Source organism: Panthera onca, chromosome C1 (genome assembly GCF_046562875.1).
Source record: "Panthera onca isolate mPanOnc1 chromosome C1, mPanOnc1 haplotype 2, whole genome shotgun sequence".
Taxonomy (NCBI): Eukaryota; Metazoa; Chordata; class Mammalia; order Carnivora; family Felidae; genus Panthera; species Panthera onca.
In genome coordinates, this window is record NC_138346.1 from 63,652,078 (window position 1) to 63,669,859 (window position 17,782).

General features: G+C 39.1%; 1 protein-coding gene across 6 annotated transcripts in view; it reads left to right on the top strand.

The window, feature by feature from the left end:
- The window catches only part of LRP2 (LDL receptor related protein 2), a 198,753-nt gene that overhangs the window by 163,031 nt on the left and 17,940 nt on the right, over positions 1–17,782 (top strand). For all 6 annotated transcript variants that reach the window (XM_078451168.2, XM_078451170.2, XM_078451169.2 and 3 more), the window contains 9 exons: positions 190–306; positions 1,016–1,132; positions 2,013–2,150; positions 4,096–4,218; positions 7,459–7,587; positions 11,869–12,000; positions 13,063–13,194; positions 14,886–15,029; positions 16,137–16,302. In XM_078451168.2, the coding sequence (XP_078307294.2) occupies positions 190–306; positions 1,016–1,132; positions 2,013–2,150; positions 4,096–4,218; positions 7,459–7,587; positions 11,869–12,000; positions 13,063–13,194; positions 14,886–15,029; positions 16,137–16,302 (1,198 nt within the window). The remainder of the gene's footprint in view (positions 1–189; positions 307–1,015; positions 1,133–2,012; positions 2,151–4,095; positions 4,219–7,458; positions 7,588–11,868; positions 12,001–13,062; positions 13,195–14,885; positions 15,030–16,136; positions 16,303–17,782) is intronic.

Sequence of the window (17,782 nt, forward strand, 5' to 3'; positions counted from 1 at the left end):
TTTATATTCTTAAAATTGAGTTAGAAGGTCTCATTTTGGAGGGCAGACAGTCGGCCAGCCCAAGCAAATTGCTAGGACTTGGGACACAGGAGTGCCTCGCACACTGAGGGTATTCAGGCCAACTCACAAGTCTGTCTTCTGTGTGTGATTCCTGGTCCTCACTGATGGCTGTGTGGCTTTCCTTTTCAGTCCCCCGGGAGTGCTCAGAAAGTGAATTTCGTTGTGATGATCAAAGCTGCATCCCCTCTCGTTGGGTCTGTGACCATACCAACGACTGTGGAGACAACTCAGATGAACGAGACTGTGGTAACTGTCAGAGCGCTTTGAGAGGCTTACCAGGGGTGGTGGTAGTAGGGTCAGCATTGTTGACAGAAGTAGGGACTTCAAATGCAACTTTATATGTTTTTTCAGGGTAAAACAATTTTTTTTTTTTTGTAATTTGTGTTATATATAAACCTTAGCATAACACAGTACTTTCTGTTCTGTATTTTCTATGCTTTTATTCTTAACTTACAGCAGTCTTGATTAATACAAGGGGGAAATGGCAAGAGATTTTTAAAAATCTCATTTTAACTTAAACATTTCCTAGGAGCAGACTTCAGTCTGCATTGTCCTTATAAATGACAACAACAAATACATTCATTTTTTCCTACTGCTCCCCAGAAAGTGGCCCTCAGGGATATATTACTGTAGTTCCCTGGTATAGGGGCCAGAGGATTAGAATAGGAATCATAAACCCCAAGCGATTTTTTTATAGCTCTTTACTCATTAAGGGTTGGGTCTGGGGATTCCGATTTGTGAGAGAAAGCTGGAGATTATTTAATAGAGGAGAGATAGGTTGTTGAGTGGGGAAAGTGTATTTTTTGAGAGTTTATTCATTTGCTAACCACAAGTTGTGCATTTGCTGTGAGCCAGTCACAAAGTTTGGATAGTAATGTGATGAAGTACTTACTATATTCCATGGACCTGACTGAGAATGACAAGGCCTTCTGGAATGACAGTCTTTTCTCTTCAGAGTTGAAGACCTGCCAACCTGGATATTTTCAGTGTCAGAGTGGACACTGTGTGCCTGAACAATCAAAATGTGACGGAACCGCTGATTGTCTGGATGCCTCTGATGAAGCCACCTGTCGTAAGTTCTAGGCACCTGTGGTGCTGTTTATCTGAAATGAACACATATGGCCTAGTAGAACCTACCTCTCCATCAGCCACCACTTCTTAGATGAGAACGCCATAGGGATTTTCTATGCATTCATTGATTATCTATCAATGCATTCATTGATAATTATCAGTTCACTTGGGATTTGAGTCACTGTATCCAAGTAGTTCATAATAGTCATTCAAGTGCATTTCATTAACAATATTTTAAATAGAAAATATAGTAAATATCTGTACTAAGAAAAATAGTTACACATTATTAACTATGATACAAATCATTAATTGGAAAAAAACACAGGTAAACAAGAATATTTGAGCAATGAATAGATGGATATAAAGAACTTGGATTGGGTAGTAGAGCATTCTGAATTTATAGCACTAACATTTTTCTAAAGTGCATGATGGCATAAAAAAGTTCTTTAAAACGAAAGCCAATGTGATTATTCACATTTTAGTTTTTATGAATCACTGAATGTATATTCATTGTTGTTGATTGTCTGTGATGGATATTATTGATGTGGTTGCCACATCTTGAAACCTGGTTTCAAAGAAACTGTATAAATAGATGATGGGTAAAGCCAGTACTGACACAGCTGAAGAGTGGCCTTTGCCTCTAAAGAAGAAGTCCAGTGCTATCCACAGAATGACTCACGTCTTTGAAAACTGGGATTGGACAACTGTCCTTAAGAAGTATTCCCTCATTATTCCCTCATGGTTTCAGACAGGCAACAGAACATCTCGATGAATAAGGAAGAGCAGGCTATAATGGAAAGGGCTAAAGGAGAAATAGAAGCTAACTTTTCAAAACTAGTACTTTTTCTAATAATTTGAATTTGTCTCCTCCCCACCCACAGCCACTCGCTTCCCCAATGGTGCATATTGCTCGGCTACTATGTTCGAATGTAAAAATCATGTTTGTATCAGGTCATCTTGGAAATGTGATGGTGATAATGACTGTGGAGATGGTTCTGACGAAGAACTTCACCTGTGCTGTAAGAGGCAGAGAAAGGGCGGGTATGGGAGTGGTGTTATCTGGCAAAATCTCAGAGTTTCTTATGTGGAGCATGTGATACCAGAGAGTAGTTGGACAATTTTTGAATACTGGATGCATGAGTGGCATCACTGTGATTGTACTTGGTCTTTTGCCTTAGATCTGTGTTTGAAACATTCATCACTATTCATTTTTAGCCCAAGGATTTGACAAAAATGCCATGTCAGAATATTTCCTTCCCTTCAGAGAAATTTGATTAGGATGCATTGTATTTTCACAGTGGCATCTCAACATTTTTCTTGCTACCTCTTTTCTTGTTAGGAACTGAGCATGTTTTGTTTTGCTTTAACTTAATGGATCTTGAAAAATATCTTAAGTATGTGTAACTTTCAAAGAAGTCCTTAGGAAGTTGCTCCCTCTGTAAGATCAAGTGCCCCCAGCTACTAAAATTAAATCTTGGAGAGGCATAGACATAGCCACATGAAAAAGTAACCAACACTGTTTTATAGTGTTGCACCTGTCATTCACAGCAAAGTATTTCTGCAACAGTTCTATTAACAATAATTCCAGTGCCCCTGGGTGGCTCAGTCAGTTGACTATCTGACTGTTGATTTTGGCTCAGATCATGATCTCATGGTTTGTGGGATCAACCCCCCCCCCCCCCCCCAATCAGGCTCTGTGCTGGCATTGCAGAGCCTGATTGGGATTCCCTCTCTTCCCCTCCCCTGCTTGCACCGGTCTCTCTCTCTCTCTCTCTCTCTCTCTCTCTCTCTCCCCTTCTCAAAAATAAATGAACTTGAAAAAATAAATATTAACAACACTTCGAAGAATCAGCTCTTGGATCTGACTCCCCTCCCTCCCCCCCGCCCCCCGCCAACCAACCTTATTACAAGTTTCTCCTTCTGCTCCTGTGTGTGGTGCAAAAGCAGAAGGAAAATAAAACAGCCAAAGCCTTCCATGTAGAAGAAGAACACATATGTGTGTTGAGTTTACCCAATTCCAGGTACATGCATGGAGGACCATGCCCCTGTACCAAACAAGTAAGGAACCTGGGTTCTACCTTTGGGTTCCTCACAGGTGCACAAGCATCAGCAAGAAGTCTAATTCAACAAAATGAGACAGGGTTCAAATGTGAAATAGCAACTTTAATGTAAGAGAGGTGAGGGAATTCAGGAAGGAAAGTCTGTCATGGTGGGAAACTTCATGCTCTAGAGAGTCAATGACAACTGCAGTCAGAGGGACAAACAGTGGCCTCCTTGCTATTAGGGTAAGAGCTTGTGTAGGGTCCTGCCAGCCTCTCCAGCTTCATGGCTGTCATTGTCCCCCTCATTCCATGCTCCAGCTACAGAGATTTTGATTCAGGCCCAAACACCTGCCATGCTCTTTCCCCACTCAGAGCCTTCCCAAGTGAAGCCTCTTCTTATCCCTCCTCCCCCGGAACTGGATCAGGTCTCGCCAGTAGATGCTATCATAGCACATCTAGTTTGTGGCTCACAAGGACAAGCATTGTGGCTTTCTTTCTTTTTAAAATTTATTTATTCATCTGAGAGAGAGAGAGAGAGAGAATGAGCAACTGAGGGAGGGACAGAGAGAGAGGAGGAAGAAAGAATGCCAAGCAGGTTCCACACTGCCAGTGCAGAGCCCGATGAGGGGCTCAAACTCAAAAACTACCAGATCATGACCTGAGCTGAAATCAGAGTCAGAGACGCTTAACCGACTGAGCCACCCAGGCACCCCAGGACTGTGTCTTTCTTGTTTGGCATTGTATCTGGTTCCTAGATACAATGCGTGTACTCGATAGTCAAGATGTATTTGTCAGTTGGTTAATTGGATGAACAAATGAATGGATGAATGAAGCCAGACTGTTGCTGGCCGGGGAGCATTTTAGATACTGACCCGTTCTACTCTTAACGTGTACTTTTGTTTTGCCATCTTTCCTTTCTCAGTGGATGTTTCCTGTGATTCACCATACCGGTTCCGATGTGACAACAATCGCTGCATTTATAAGCACGAGCTGTGCAACCATGTGGATGATTGTGGAGATGAGAGTGATGAGAAAGAGGAGCAGTGTAAGCAAAAGTGAAAAAGAAGAAGGAAAGACGAAGGGCCCCAAATTATCTTCAGTTTGCAAAATGTACCTCTTGGATTTCAGTTCATTCTGTAGAGGCTCGAGTTGGACCTATGACAGTGGATCTCCGTTGACAGTTCTTTACAGACGTATAAACCTACGTGTTACTCAGTTGCATCCCTGCCCGCTTTTTCCTGTCTGATTTGAGCAAGTCCCTTAATTATTCAGTCTTCATTTAAATATTCAATAAGCTTCCACCCCCCCCCCCTTTTTTTCTCTTAAAATGAGAACAAACACTAATTGCTGGTTGGCACTTCACAAATTAATGGTTTATTTGTTTTAAAGAAATGAAGTTTGACTACTTTTTAGCCTAGAGTTACTTCTTGCTAATGTAGGCATATGAACTTCTCAATGTCCAACCGAAAAGATCATGTTAAATAAGGCAGCCCCGGTGTTAACAGATCTTGTCTTACATGCATCTTTAAAATGAAAATTCATTTCTCAGAAGAGAAAAATAAGGGATTATTTTAAGATCGAAGTTTCAAACTGGCTGCATTTAATGTTTTAGATATTGAAAAAAATCTCTGCTTCCCCATTTTGAGAATGTTTTAAAATCTATTCATTGGATGGGAGAGTTAATTAATTTTTTGGATAATTTACTTAGGAAAAAGTCAGCGAGGAAAATGATTTCCCCAGACTCCAATTATATTTTTTCCTTAAAGGATACTATTTGGGAAAATTGACATAAATGGCTAATTTTTCTGTTTTCCATCCCTTGTATTGATGTGGCCTTAGAATTCTCCCTGCCAGCTCTCATCCTGGAGGGGACATTGGGGAGGACACTGACACTATTGCAGTCCTCCAGTTGTACCCATTTTATGTTTTTTTTTTTTTTTTCCTTTTGGCAGAGGCTAACCTATGGTTATAACATTGTTGCTATGTTTATTTGAGGTAGAGAACAAAAGGATGAAAACCCAGAAATAAAACACTTAAAAATTTTTGGGCAAGTTTCCCCCTACCCCCCTTCCCTTTCCATTTCCCTTACTGTTAATGCCATTTTTTTTTTAAATGGATCAAGACAATTATAGCACATGGGAAAATCTGAAAGTGGATAAAAGGGGCTGTAAACTTACTCTTCCCAAAGAGTAAATTGTTAGTTAAAGGAATCATGGCTTGCCATCACAACAGATAAACTGCAAATTTCAATAGCTGAAGATTGCAGAGGTTGATTTAAAGTTCAATGAAGGTCAGGCAGTTCTCTGTCCTGTAATTATGCCACCTGGAACACATAGTCTTCGAGGTTGCTGAGGCAGGAGAAGAGAGAAATGGAAGAGGTACACAGGTTCTTAATCTTCTGGGCCTGGAAATGATAGATGTTGCTTGTGCTTGCGGTCATTTGGTTGGAACTGGTCACATGGCCCCAATATGACTGCAAGGGGGACTGGGAAGCCCAGGGAAGTGCATGGATATTTAATGAATAACAATGATTTCCACCACAGTTTACCCTTATGTCAGTAACAATCCGTTTACACATTTCTTCCCATGCATAGAACTCCCTCACCCTCACTCCAAGGGATGTGACTCATAGTCCCATTCAGTAATTGAAATCTAGGAGCCCTGGACGGGTAGGCTGTAGCCCTGCTGTCAATTCCAGATTCGGTTCCCCTTGGTCCATAAATAAGTTTTATTTGTGTCCCCCTTGCCCCCAACAGATAGTGGTGGATCAGGGGGAAGCATAATAGAAATAAAGATTCCCACTGGGCAAGAAAGAATTAGAGATCTACTGCCTTCACCACTCTGTAGCAATTCTGAGACACCAGGTGACACTAGGTGACACATGTTGGCGCATGGCAGTCCTGATTTATGTCTGTTGCTCTGGTGGAGTTATTAACAGTGCCCTTTTACTCTCGACTGTATGGTTACCCTATGTAGACTTTGTGAAGGCCACTACAGTGGGGAGTGGAGGAGATTCACTGACGAGGCCATGGCTCTGCTCTGAGAGGAGCGCTGGGTCTATTGTCCCTCATTGTCTCCACCCCTTGGGAGTATTTCCTTGTCTTTTTCCCTCTTCGTTGAAGAGGGAACAAGAGAATAAGCCCTTTTTAGGAGCTGCACAGCTTTCAGCCACTCCCTGCTTGTAGGTTTGGGGGCCCACGGGTTTTAGAGTCCCCATCAGAGTATTTTGGTTTGCTTGGTCATATATTTCCTGGAAATTGACAGGCTTTTCATCTGTTTGATTCCAGTCACTTCTAAAAGTGAAGAACCTCACTTTTGAGACATAGTTTTTGAATCTGCTTTCTTTTTTTGCCTTGTTTTCCCCATGTACCTTTGTCTCAAATGATCATCAGTTATCTTCAGGCCATCTAGAAAAACAGATGGGCTGTCATTTCATCCAAGTCAGGTTTTCCTGGGTCTTTCTGTCTCAATGACTTCTAAACAGCAGAATCTCACTGTTTGGGATCTAAATGCAGTCAGTTCTTCCCATGCATCTAGACTTTACTTTATTTCATTTCTGCTTATAAATCATCTGGTTCTTCCCTGAGCTTTTCTCTGTCTTAATACTATCTGGCCCAACTGGTAATGACAAGGAATGCACACTACTAACATTCTGTTTTCTAACCTCTTTCCATAGATTGACATGCTCATCGAGCAGTTGGTCTGCCTTCTGATTTTTCCCAAGTCACACTTTTACCAGATGTTTTGCCATTACATAATATGGGTCTCCATCTTTCCTGCCTCCAATATCACTTTCCTCATTGCTTGCCTCCTGACTATGAAGCCAGTGCCAAATAATTTAGGTGTTTATAATGGAAGCGCTTTATATATATACGATTGAAGGTAATTAATACTAGCTGCTGCACCCAACAAATTTCAAACTCTCAGCAGTGAACCTAATGAAGACTTACTTCTCACCCAGGTAAAGGCCTGTGTAGGTTGCCCAACCCTCCTCCATCTTGTAACTAGGCCACCTGAAACACATGGCTTCCCAGGTTGTCAAAGCAGAGAGGCACGTGGGCTTTATTTGTTTCAGTCTAGCAGTGACATATCTCGCTTCCTACTCATAGCCCATTGACCAGAACGAGTCACATGGTCCCAACATAACTGCAGGGGGGACTGGGAAATGTAGGGGAAGCACAGGCTTATTTGTGAACAATAACCATCTTTGCCACAGAGGGAAGCATCTTGTTGCACAGAAGAGAAGGTTTTGACTTTGACTTTAACTTTTGTTCTTGAATTACAGGTGTAGCTTCGACCTCTAGACCTTGTAGAGAAGATGAATTTAAGTGCAGCAACGGACATTGCATTTCACAACATCTTGTATGCGATGATGTCGATGACTGTGGTGACCATTTTGATGAAACAGGTTGCAGTAAGTAAATATTTATTTCTAGAGTTCATTGGAGTAACTCAGGTTTACCTAATGAAAGCATGCAAGAACATAAAGTAGATGATAACCACATAGTTCTTTTTAATTCAGTTTGTGCTCTGAACTGCAGTCATAGCTACCTGTTACTGAGCCTTCACTCTACCAGACGTTGGTACCAGACATTTACTCTGTACCAGACATTGTGCTAAACAGTACATGGATTATCTTATTTCACCCTTGTAACAATCCTATGAGCTGGGTATTATTCTCTTCCTCAATTTTTTTTTTTATTTTTAATGAAGAAACTGGGTTACAGGTTTAAAAAAACTGGCCATGCCTTTTTGCTGTTAAGAGGTTGAGCAGGAATTTCAATTCTGATCTACCTAACTGCAGAGTACATCCTTCTCCCGTTAACTAGGTGCCTCTCAGCACCTGAAAGCTGTTTTTCATTTATGAGTCTGCATACTTTTTGACCATAAGCTAGATGCAGTATCCTTTGGCACTTAGGGGAAAAGCTTCTAAGGGGAGTTGATAAAGATGGGGATGTCACAGGGAGCCTTGGAAGGAACATTTATTTTTATTGTTAAAGTTGAGGGAGGATTTGTGTAGGAAAAGAATGATGAACACAACCAATGGGTGGTTCTAGTTCAATATTGTGACGGAAATGTTGGGATGACATGTTAATAATTTACACTTTTTTAGTCCTTTAGAGCTCTTATGAAATTCTTGCACATACATTATCTAATTTGTCACTCAAGTCAACCCCATTGGGTTGCTATTACTATGTCTGTCTATATAATCTCAGAGAGCTTTATTAGGACGTTGCTTGAGGTCATGCAGAGTGGCAGAGGCAGGATTCGAATAGTCCTGTGAGTCCCAACAAGACCTCTAGTTTGCTCTGCCACTAGCTGTGCCCTTTTGATCATCAACCGACCTCTCCAGGCCTCCGTTTCTTCCTAGGAAAGAAAGTTCTTCAAACTCTAGGAGCCCATGACTTAATCATCCTAGTTAGTTCCACAAGATTTCAACTTCTTGGGCTTTAAATGCTCTTTCCTGAGGCATCCCAAGGATTTCCTGGCAAATTTTCTCCTGTGTGAGTTACAAAGGAGGGTAAATAACTGGTCATAATGAGTTGATTTGCCTTTTATTTTACCCACTTCCTAGTGGGGCTTGGAGTTTTTGACATAACAATGTGACTTGATGAAATATTTTAAAAAGTATGAACATGACAGGATTTGCAAAACTAGGTGTTAGATTTGAGTCTAGATTTGGTGCCACAACTGACATGTGAACTGTCCCAGGAGTTTGGAGAATTTCCAAGTTGGGCATGGGTCAAACATTAGTTCCTCTTTTAGTTGCCATGTAAAAGGCTCACAATAGACCACAGTACTTTTAATTCAAAAGACATTTGATTAAAAGCAGCCTTTATTGAAAGGGAGTAAGTAGCATAAACATTAATTTAGGTTTGGAAGCAGCATTTTTTTTTTTTTAAGGTATTAAGTGGATATGTCATAACGAATTCAGTCTTCTGTGGGTCAATAATTTAAGACATAGAATTCTTATTTAAAATATCAGTTCTCAGGTGCTACTAATCTACTCGCCTTTCTTTTCTTTTCCCTTTCTCCCCTTCTTTCTCCTTCTCTTTTTAATTTTACACTTGATCTTAGCCAAAAGGCCAAGAAGCAATCCTTTTAATTTTAAACAGGATCCCTGAGGTGTTCAGGGCATATATTTGCTTTTTAAAAAATATTTTAAAATCAAGAGAGAAAGACATTAGTATTTTTCTAGCATCATTGAAGTATAAAGAAAATAATTAGCCCCATAAAGGTAGATTGACTTGCTATTTCTCTGCTTAGTGTTCTTATTCCTTCATAAAATAGAAAATAGAGTGCCTATATTATAAATACAGTGTCATGTTTGGTTTTGGATAGATCTGTTGTTTGTGGATTAAGATGGTGATTGTTTTCAGATGAAAGAAGTTATAAGTTCCTCATATTTGAGGAAGAATCTTATAATGTTATATGGTTTCTGCTCTTGTTTGAAGGACTATTGCTTCATAAGAGTATAACTCACTCAAGGAGGCAATTGGTCTAGAAATGTTTACTTCATGGGACCTTTAGTCACAGAAGATTACAGAGTCTAATTATACTCATGAGACCCAGAGAGGTTATGTGTGTAGCTTAGGGCTGTCCAAATTAATAAAAACAGGTCACACTTATTAACATTGTAGTGGTGACATCACTACCAACCTTATAGAAATTTAAAAGAAATTTAAAAGGGAATACTATGAGGAACTTGATGTCAGCAAATTAGACTACTTAGGTGAAATGGCCAAATTCTTAGAAAGACAAAACAATGACATGACTCTAGAAAAAATAAAAAATCAGAATAGACTTATTTAGCAATGTGTAGTTCTTGAGAGCTAGACAAGACCTTTATTATAAGGCGTTCATGTATATAGCTTTGAAGTATGAACTTCAATGGCAACATTCTATTGAATACCATGGTACTTTATTTTGTGATTATTTTTCTTTTTTGAACTCAATGCTTTTAGTCATTTCAAACCTCATATGCTTAAATAGTCATTGTACCCTAAGGAACCCTCATTACCTGCTATAGGAGGCAGATAGATACAAATCTATTTTGCTTTAAAAGGACTGAGCCAGGAGATACCACAGTCTCTTTGGCTAAAATATTCAGAAGCCTGTGACCAAGAGAATTTCATTTGAGAGGCAGACAAAGATTGAATCCTTTATGGAAATAACCACCGCCCTTCCCACCCCTGGTTCCCCCATTGTCTCTCACTAGGTATGTTCATCTTTGTCAGCTTCCCTGTAAGACCTGGGTTTGAGGGTTAGATGGAGACTCAGGATAAAAGATGCAAAGTTACAATAATACACAAATGAAAGCCAGATGGCTTTGACAGATATTGGCAGAGACAAGAATTCAGGGCAATGAGGAACAATGAACTGTGAGGATGGAGTATGAGTTATTAAAAGTCTTCCCTGGAGTATCTGGACCCCAGAACAGTAGGGATAACAAGAGTCATTCATAGACCCTATAAAAATGGACTATTGTTGAATTTTTTTTGTATTATGAAAGCTATAAAACCAAGAAAATAAATATTAACCATCAAAAGTAAACATCACTTGAATCCTATAACTAAAAGACAACTAATCTTAAAGTTTGGTGTACTTCTGTTGTCTTTTTTTTGCACATGTATGTGTAAAAATTATTAATATTAAAAAAAATAAAGATACATAGTCTTTATGTAGTGTTACAATCTTTCCCTCCATTTTTGTTATAGATATTTCCCATGTCAAAGTATCATTTGAAATCATGAATTTGAATGATTGCCTAACAATCCATCATATAGATAATCATAACTCATTGATTCTAAGATGCATGTTTATTTTCACATTTTAACATCTCTGAAACAAGGATCATTCTTCAGTTGATAACATGCCATAGTGTAAGTCCCAGAGTTTTTCTTTTTTAGTATTACATAAAGTAGTGCACCAGTGGTGGCTTACTCAGATTTGATAAAATGCAGTGTACCATAATTGTTCAAGTTTTCAAAATTTTATTATCAATAATTTATAATCCTTAGATAAATCATAGTGCACATTTTTATTTCTTTTTGAAGGAAAATGTATTAACATGGAAAATTGGATAATAGGGTCTGAATATTTTTAAAGTCCTGGGTTCATATATGTTGTTGCAAAATTCCTTTTAATGCAGGCCACTCTATGGTTCTTATAGCAGTGGTATGACTTATAACTGGCCAACACTTGATATATATGTGTATACATATCTCAGTTGGTCTTCTTATAACTTTATAATTTCCTCCTATTTGTTATGTTGCTCTAACCTGTATCAGTGTCCTTAATTACACATATAATAGGATATATATTACATATATCATTTTATATATCTTAATCCTAATATATATAATATATCAGATATTACATATCTAAATATATATAATAGCAGAACAGATGGTTACAGTTGTAAAGAGCCTCTGACTTCATAGTTCTGGACTCTGGAATTGGATGCCCTGAGGGTAAGCCTGGCAGTGATGAGTAAAATGGAAAAATTGCCTCAAGAATCTAACATTATATACATTTGTATAAGTGGCATTCAGGGTGTTACCAGATATTTGAATACAGGGGTCCTCAATCCTTTACAACGACTTATGGAAAGGGGTTATCTTGAGATGTCCTATAATAGGCTATAGATAAGTGTTTATACCTTTCATTTGTAACACTAAGATTGTTTTTCCAGATACAGGAAAAGAAAGATCATGTGCGGAGAATCTATGCGAACAAAATTGTACGCAGTTAAGTGAAGGAGGCTTTATCTGCTCCTGTAGACCTGGGTTCAAAGCCAGTATTTTGGACAGGAACTCCTGTGATGGTAGAGTATATTTCCTACAATTCCTACTTTTTAGGTTTTCCACTCATTCCCTTTTATTAAACCCCTGTTGAATTCCCTTAATGGGGCCAAACTCTTGGTTCTTGCTCATGAAAATACTTAAGTGCACCAGTAATTTTACTGTTAGAGGGTGACGATCAGTTCTGAGAGTATAAACTGTACGTTCATGATGTATGTAACCAATGATGATGTTAAGATTTTGCTCACTAATTTCTTGGGACATGAAAAAACAACACTCAGGAATGCTGATTACTTTTTTCCCATGCTATCTTGCCAATCCCTAGCAGATGGCTAGGCAGATAGCTCATCCTTAGTAATGTCTGCCGAAGACTTCAGTAATGCTGACTGCTTATTGTATCAGTGTGAGAGACCAGTTTTTTTTAAATAAACACAAATTTTATTTTCTTCATCAAAGTCCAACAACATATATTTGTTACACACTTTCTTATGCCAAACATAAGTGAGTTCTGAGGTATGGGGTTAGAAGCTAGCTTATCAAGATGGTAAGGACTGAGTATGATTTTAAGTGTCTTTTCTTATTTGAATTTTCTGTTTCTAACTCATGATGTATCATACTCAGATGATTGGGACAGTTCTTTTGGAAGCTGAAGCTTAAGAACTCAATCAAAAAAAAATCAAATGAATGAGTCCCTTTCCTGAAGCTAGTGAGGGCAAGGGAACTGGAACTGAACAACACCAACACACAGCGGCTTTCCAAAAGTGAAAATTTTATTCTGCTATTGTAGAGCTGCACTGTTGCAGTTGAACCCCATCTTCATTGCTTCCTAGCTTTGGGACTTTGGGTTTAGGAATAGTCCATATTGCAGAGTCGCTCTGGAGGACTAAATGAGGGAAAAACAGCAGAGGCATGTGAAACCACATCTGACTCTTAGTAAGTGTTCCACAAATGATGGTGTCATGGCTTATTTTTGTCTGCAGCTTTCTCAGTCCGCATTGTTTATGAGTATGGATTTAAACAGAAGCAGGGTCTCTAAGGAATGGTTGGGAGCAGATTGTGCATATTTGCTTTTATTGTATCTACAGACATCAATGAATGTGAGCAATTTGGGGTTTGTCCCCAGCACTGCCAAAATACCAAAGGAAGTTATGAGTGTTCCTGTGCCGAAGGCTTCAGGTCTGTGAGTGACCGCTATGGAAAACGATGCGCAGCTGATGGTATGCTGGGGTCTGCTGGGATTAATCAATCGACTTTTAGAGAAATAAATGCTGATGAGTACAACATACCAGAAAATAAGCTTTAGGCTCTCAGTCTTATTTTTAATTCACCAGCTACTTCTCTTCCAACACCCATCCACTCTCTTCTCTCTCCTCTCCTGCCAGATTAAGACAGTAACTGCAATCCCACAACAAATACGTAGGAATTAAAATGAGAGTCAGGTATTATTTATTATTCTGGGCTTAGCATCTTGTCCACCTTGATAAAAACTTCAAAAAGTGGACAAGATGTCACCTTCCAGAATATTTACACAAGAAAAGCTTGCTTATAGGGTGGTGGTCAACGGAAGGAAATTAATGAAACCCTCCAGCTCCCACTCTAAGGTGTGGGAACCCTGTAATTCATGAAAAATAGTCTCATTCAGTTGGGGCAAGTCAAGGACATTCTGTTGGTAATTTCTTTTTTTACTGTTCATGGACTGCTGATCATAGACAGAAAGAGTCTGGCTCATTTATAATTTCAACCATTTGTTCTACATTTTAGGTTAATGCCAGTATCTGAGAGGCCTGATAGAAAGCAGTAATAAGTACTAGATAGAAATGACAAAAGAGAAAGACTGTGTGGCAGAAGTATTATATAGTCCAAATTTCCAGAGTTCTGACCAAAATCAGCATATCCCCGTCGAAGGGTATAGGTCTTCACAAGTCTTACAGATTTGAATTTGAAGTTTGTACTGGAGTTTAAAGAACTTGAAAAGGAAATCACATTTTTAAGATTTAAGAGTAAAATGGCTGTTCAATTTCTTTATACAAATTGGGCTTTTAAAGCATACATTTGATTAGCATACTTAAATATTTTACCCCCCAAACCTTCCTGACATTGAGTGAAAACTAGAGTAAAGGCATTTGAGCAGTTGGTCTGGTAATTAGGCAGCAAATTAAAAGAATGTTCAAGTCGTTTAACTAAGGAGATGACTGAAATAAATTCTCGTAGTCACATAAAGCACAATGTCAAGACAGAGGAAATATATAAAGTGAACTTTCAAAAGTTACTTAAATGAGATTTGATTGATATTATTGCAAGTAAATTAAATTTTAAAATTCAAACAGTGCACTTCGAGATGAGTAACCATTGAAATAGCTGCTTTGGGTAAGAACAAGGATGAGCTGTTTTTGTCATTAGCTGGAAGATAAATTGAATTGTGGAGCTGATTACCTGCTAAAACAATCATAAATTCTGTCAGTAAAGAGTAAGGAATGAGGACTTCCTGGTAAACTTTTAGTAACACTATACATATTGTATTTCTTCTGTGAGATTGTCTACAGTCTTGTGTTTTATTGCCAGTGAATAAAGAAAAAAAATCAGTGAAAAAGAGGACACAGTCTAGGGGTCTCAGTCTTGCCCTGTTCTAAACCATCACCCACCGTGGATAGGAATAAAGAACTGATAACATCCCTAGCAGAAATATTAGCTTTCCACCTGAAAGTGGAGGCAAGAATGTCCACTGTCACAGATCTGGCAACCCAGTTGGGTAGTTAGCTCTACTGATTAGCAGAGATAGTCAGATTTCTATAAAAACTTATTTTTTTTTTTAAAGGTGGGAGGATACTTGCTATTTTATATCTACTTTATACAAAAAAGAATTCAGATAGAATTCAAACAGATAAAGAGGCCCTTGTCTTATTTACAGGTAATCCTCCTTTGTTGCTACTGCCTGAAAATGTGAGAATTCGAAAGTATAATCTCTCATCTGAGAAGTTCTCAGATTATCTTGAAGGCGAGGAACGTATTCAGGCTATTGATTATGACTGGGATCCTGAGGGCATAGGTCTCAGTGAGTATGAACTTTCACATCTGTCATTGATATTAATTGAATTATAAGGTGTTGAACTTTGGGGAATTTATTTTTCAATGAGTGAATTTTGTTGCATGAGTGGAAGAGGGAGCTCCTCCTGTCCAGCATGTTCTGGACGCCTTAGCATGACGGTGGGTCCCAGCCAAACTTTGTCAACTTCTAACCAAACCTTCTCCCATCTCTGGGGATTATCCTTTCAGGACCACCTCATATCTCTTTGTCTTTGCTCAGGTAGGGACTGTTCTTCCCCATCACTGTACCTTTCAAAATTTCTACTCAAACTCAACGTTTCTACTCAGTTCAAATGTCACCTCCTCTGACATCTTCTATAATTCTTCCTGGGCACAGTTCCATAAGTACTCACTCATGAGCCCGTAGTGTTTTATATATGCTTTTACTAAACCACCTTAAATAATTGTAACAATTCTCTGGTTCTCCATTTCTTACCTGTAAAATAAGAACAGTATTCTTGTCTGCCTGACTACCTCTGAGAGTTCTTTTGAAGATCAAATGAGATAACATGTGAAAATGCTTTGCATACTATCAATAACAATGCAATGTAAGATTTCTTATGGTAGTGTCTTCACACTTACACAATACAATAAAATTTTTAAGCATGGAAAATACCTAGGAAGCCATAGTCTTCCTTTGATTTTTAAATGCCTGCCATCCACTATCCTGTAGTCTATACGCTAAATAGGATTTCTCGTCTACATAGCTCCTTTACTGCCAGTTATTGAATAGTCTGCCCCTGGTCTATCCATACATTTTTTTTTTTTTGAAACTAGAACTTGATCCTAATGAGAGAAAATAGGCTCTTGACTGAAATATATTTTAATAAGTTACCTTGAAATAGAGACAGCTAAGTCAGTATCAATAAGCTATCAGTTGAAGTATTTGTAGCTAGTAGCTCAAGTATAATGTGTTGAGTTTGATCAGATATATGTAATTGAATTACTAGTCTTATAGGAACAATAAGGAAGTAGAGATGTCAAGGAAGGAACAGTAGTCCACCCGATTAGACCCCAGTTCCTCCCTTACCTGATGTTCTTAAGATGAAACTCACCTGTTTGTCTTCCCTTGCAGGTGTCATATATTACACTGTGCTAGGCCACGGTTCTGAATTTGGTGCTATTAAACGTGCCTACATCCCCAACTTTGAATCCGGTACTAATAATCTCGTGTCAAAGGTTAACCTGAACCTGAAATACATAATGCAGCCAGACGGATTAGCAGTGGACTGGGTTGGAAGGTAAATTTAGCCACGTTCCCCTCTTGTCAATTCTATTTTCCTGACTAGATCTCCCTCCTGCTTAACTCACACCACGTGAGTTAAGCTGACCCAGATATGGGTGCACTCAGCGCTGGTGCAGCTGGCTGATGCCTGGGCTTTCTCTAGCCCCAGCAACCACCTCTGCTTACCCCAAGGTGTCATATAGACAGTATCATTTCCTATAGTCTATGTATGCCATGAAAAAGTTTGGGAAAGCACTGAAGTCAAGATTTTGTATTATATCTAGGAGAGCTTTCTTGCCGACAGAATTTTGGATTCCAAAATTAACTTCCAGTATGGCAGCACTATTCATTTTAGAAGAAATGGAACAGTCTCACAATTCTACCAGCAAGGCAGTTGAGATGAGACATTTTTCTCTGGTAATTATTTTGAGGAGGAACAACCCACATCTTGTGTTTTGAGCAGACTGTATTGTCTGAACAGATTGGAAATTTGACTTCCCTGTGTAGTCTTTGGGTTGAGTTAATAGCAGTGTCAGCTTTGTTCTGCTCTTTTAGGTCTCCTGGAGCCCCAGGGACTAGAACCAGAGCTTTTGTATGATCTCTAAATAAGAGCCTTAAGTAGGTTTATCATCAGGCAGATTCATGACATGCAAACTGATGTGGAAAAGTTCATAAGCTCCTTTTTTGAGGAGGAGCCTTGCATTGGAGTGGCATTTATGGGAAAGTGATTATGTTGGAATCAGAAGAGCTCACGCATTCATAGACTCCCCCATGGACTTGGAAAGGAATGAATAATGAAAAAAATGTTTGAGAGGGGAGTCTCAGGGGCTTGTTGCCGACCTCTGGGAGAATGAGAGTCATTTGCAGCATAAATTAGTTTTCACCTTTTAACAAACCTGTCTAATGCTCCTGGAAGACTTGAACATCTCTGAAGAAGTTAATTAGGTCCCTGCTGTGCCCACAGGCTATCAGGACAGTCATTTCAGCATTTTTTGTCAGGAAACAAGGCCTCAGAGAGTCAGTAACTTGAAACTATATAGACTGTAGCACTTCCTTCTGAAAACCAAACAGGCAGTAGCAAATCTGTCTTCATGTGTGAAGTTTTGCTTCTTTCTCAGCCTTAATGAAAGAGCGAGTGAAGAAGCTGACGAAGTCTTTCTGCTTGTAAGAGACTGAGACCTGCAGCTCTAATAGTGAAAATAGGGCAGGGTGGCCTTGCTGAGTTCATTATTTTGGAAAGGCTATTTCCGCTCATTGGAGCTGATGCCAGATTCCTATTAATTCCACTGGGGCTCTTGGTTGAATCGAAACAGATTCACAGGGCAGTTGCAGTTAAAGGACCAGCTAAACAATGCCTGGTGACTTCCACCTGGAAAGTACATGTCTCGTAGTAATGCCAGATGTGATGTCCAGCATCATCACTGATCCTGGCTGATCAGGAAGGAGTCCCCTCTATCCCTTACTCTTCCACTTGTAACTTTCCAAAGATGCTCCCT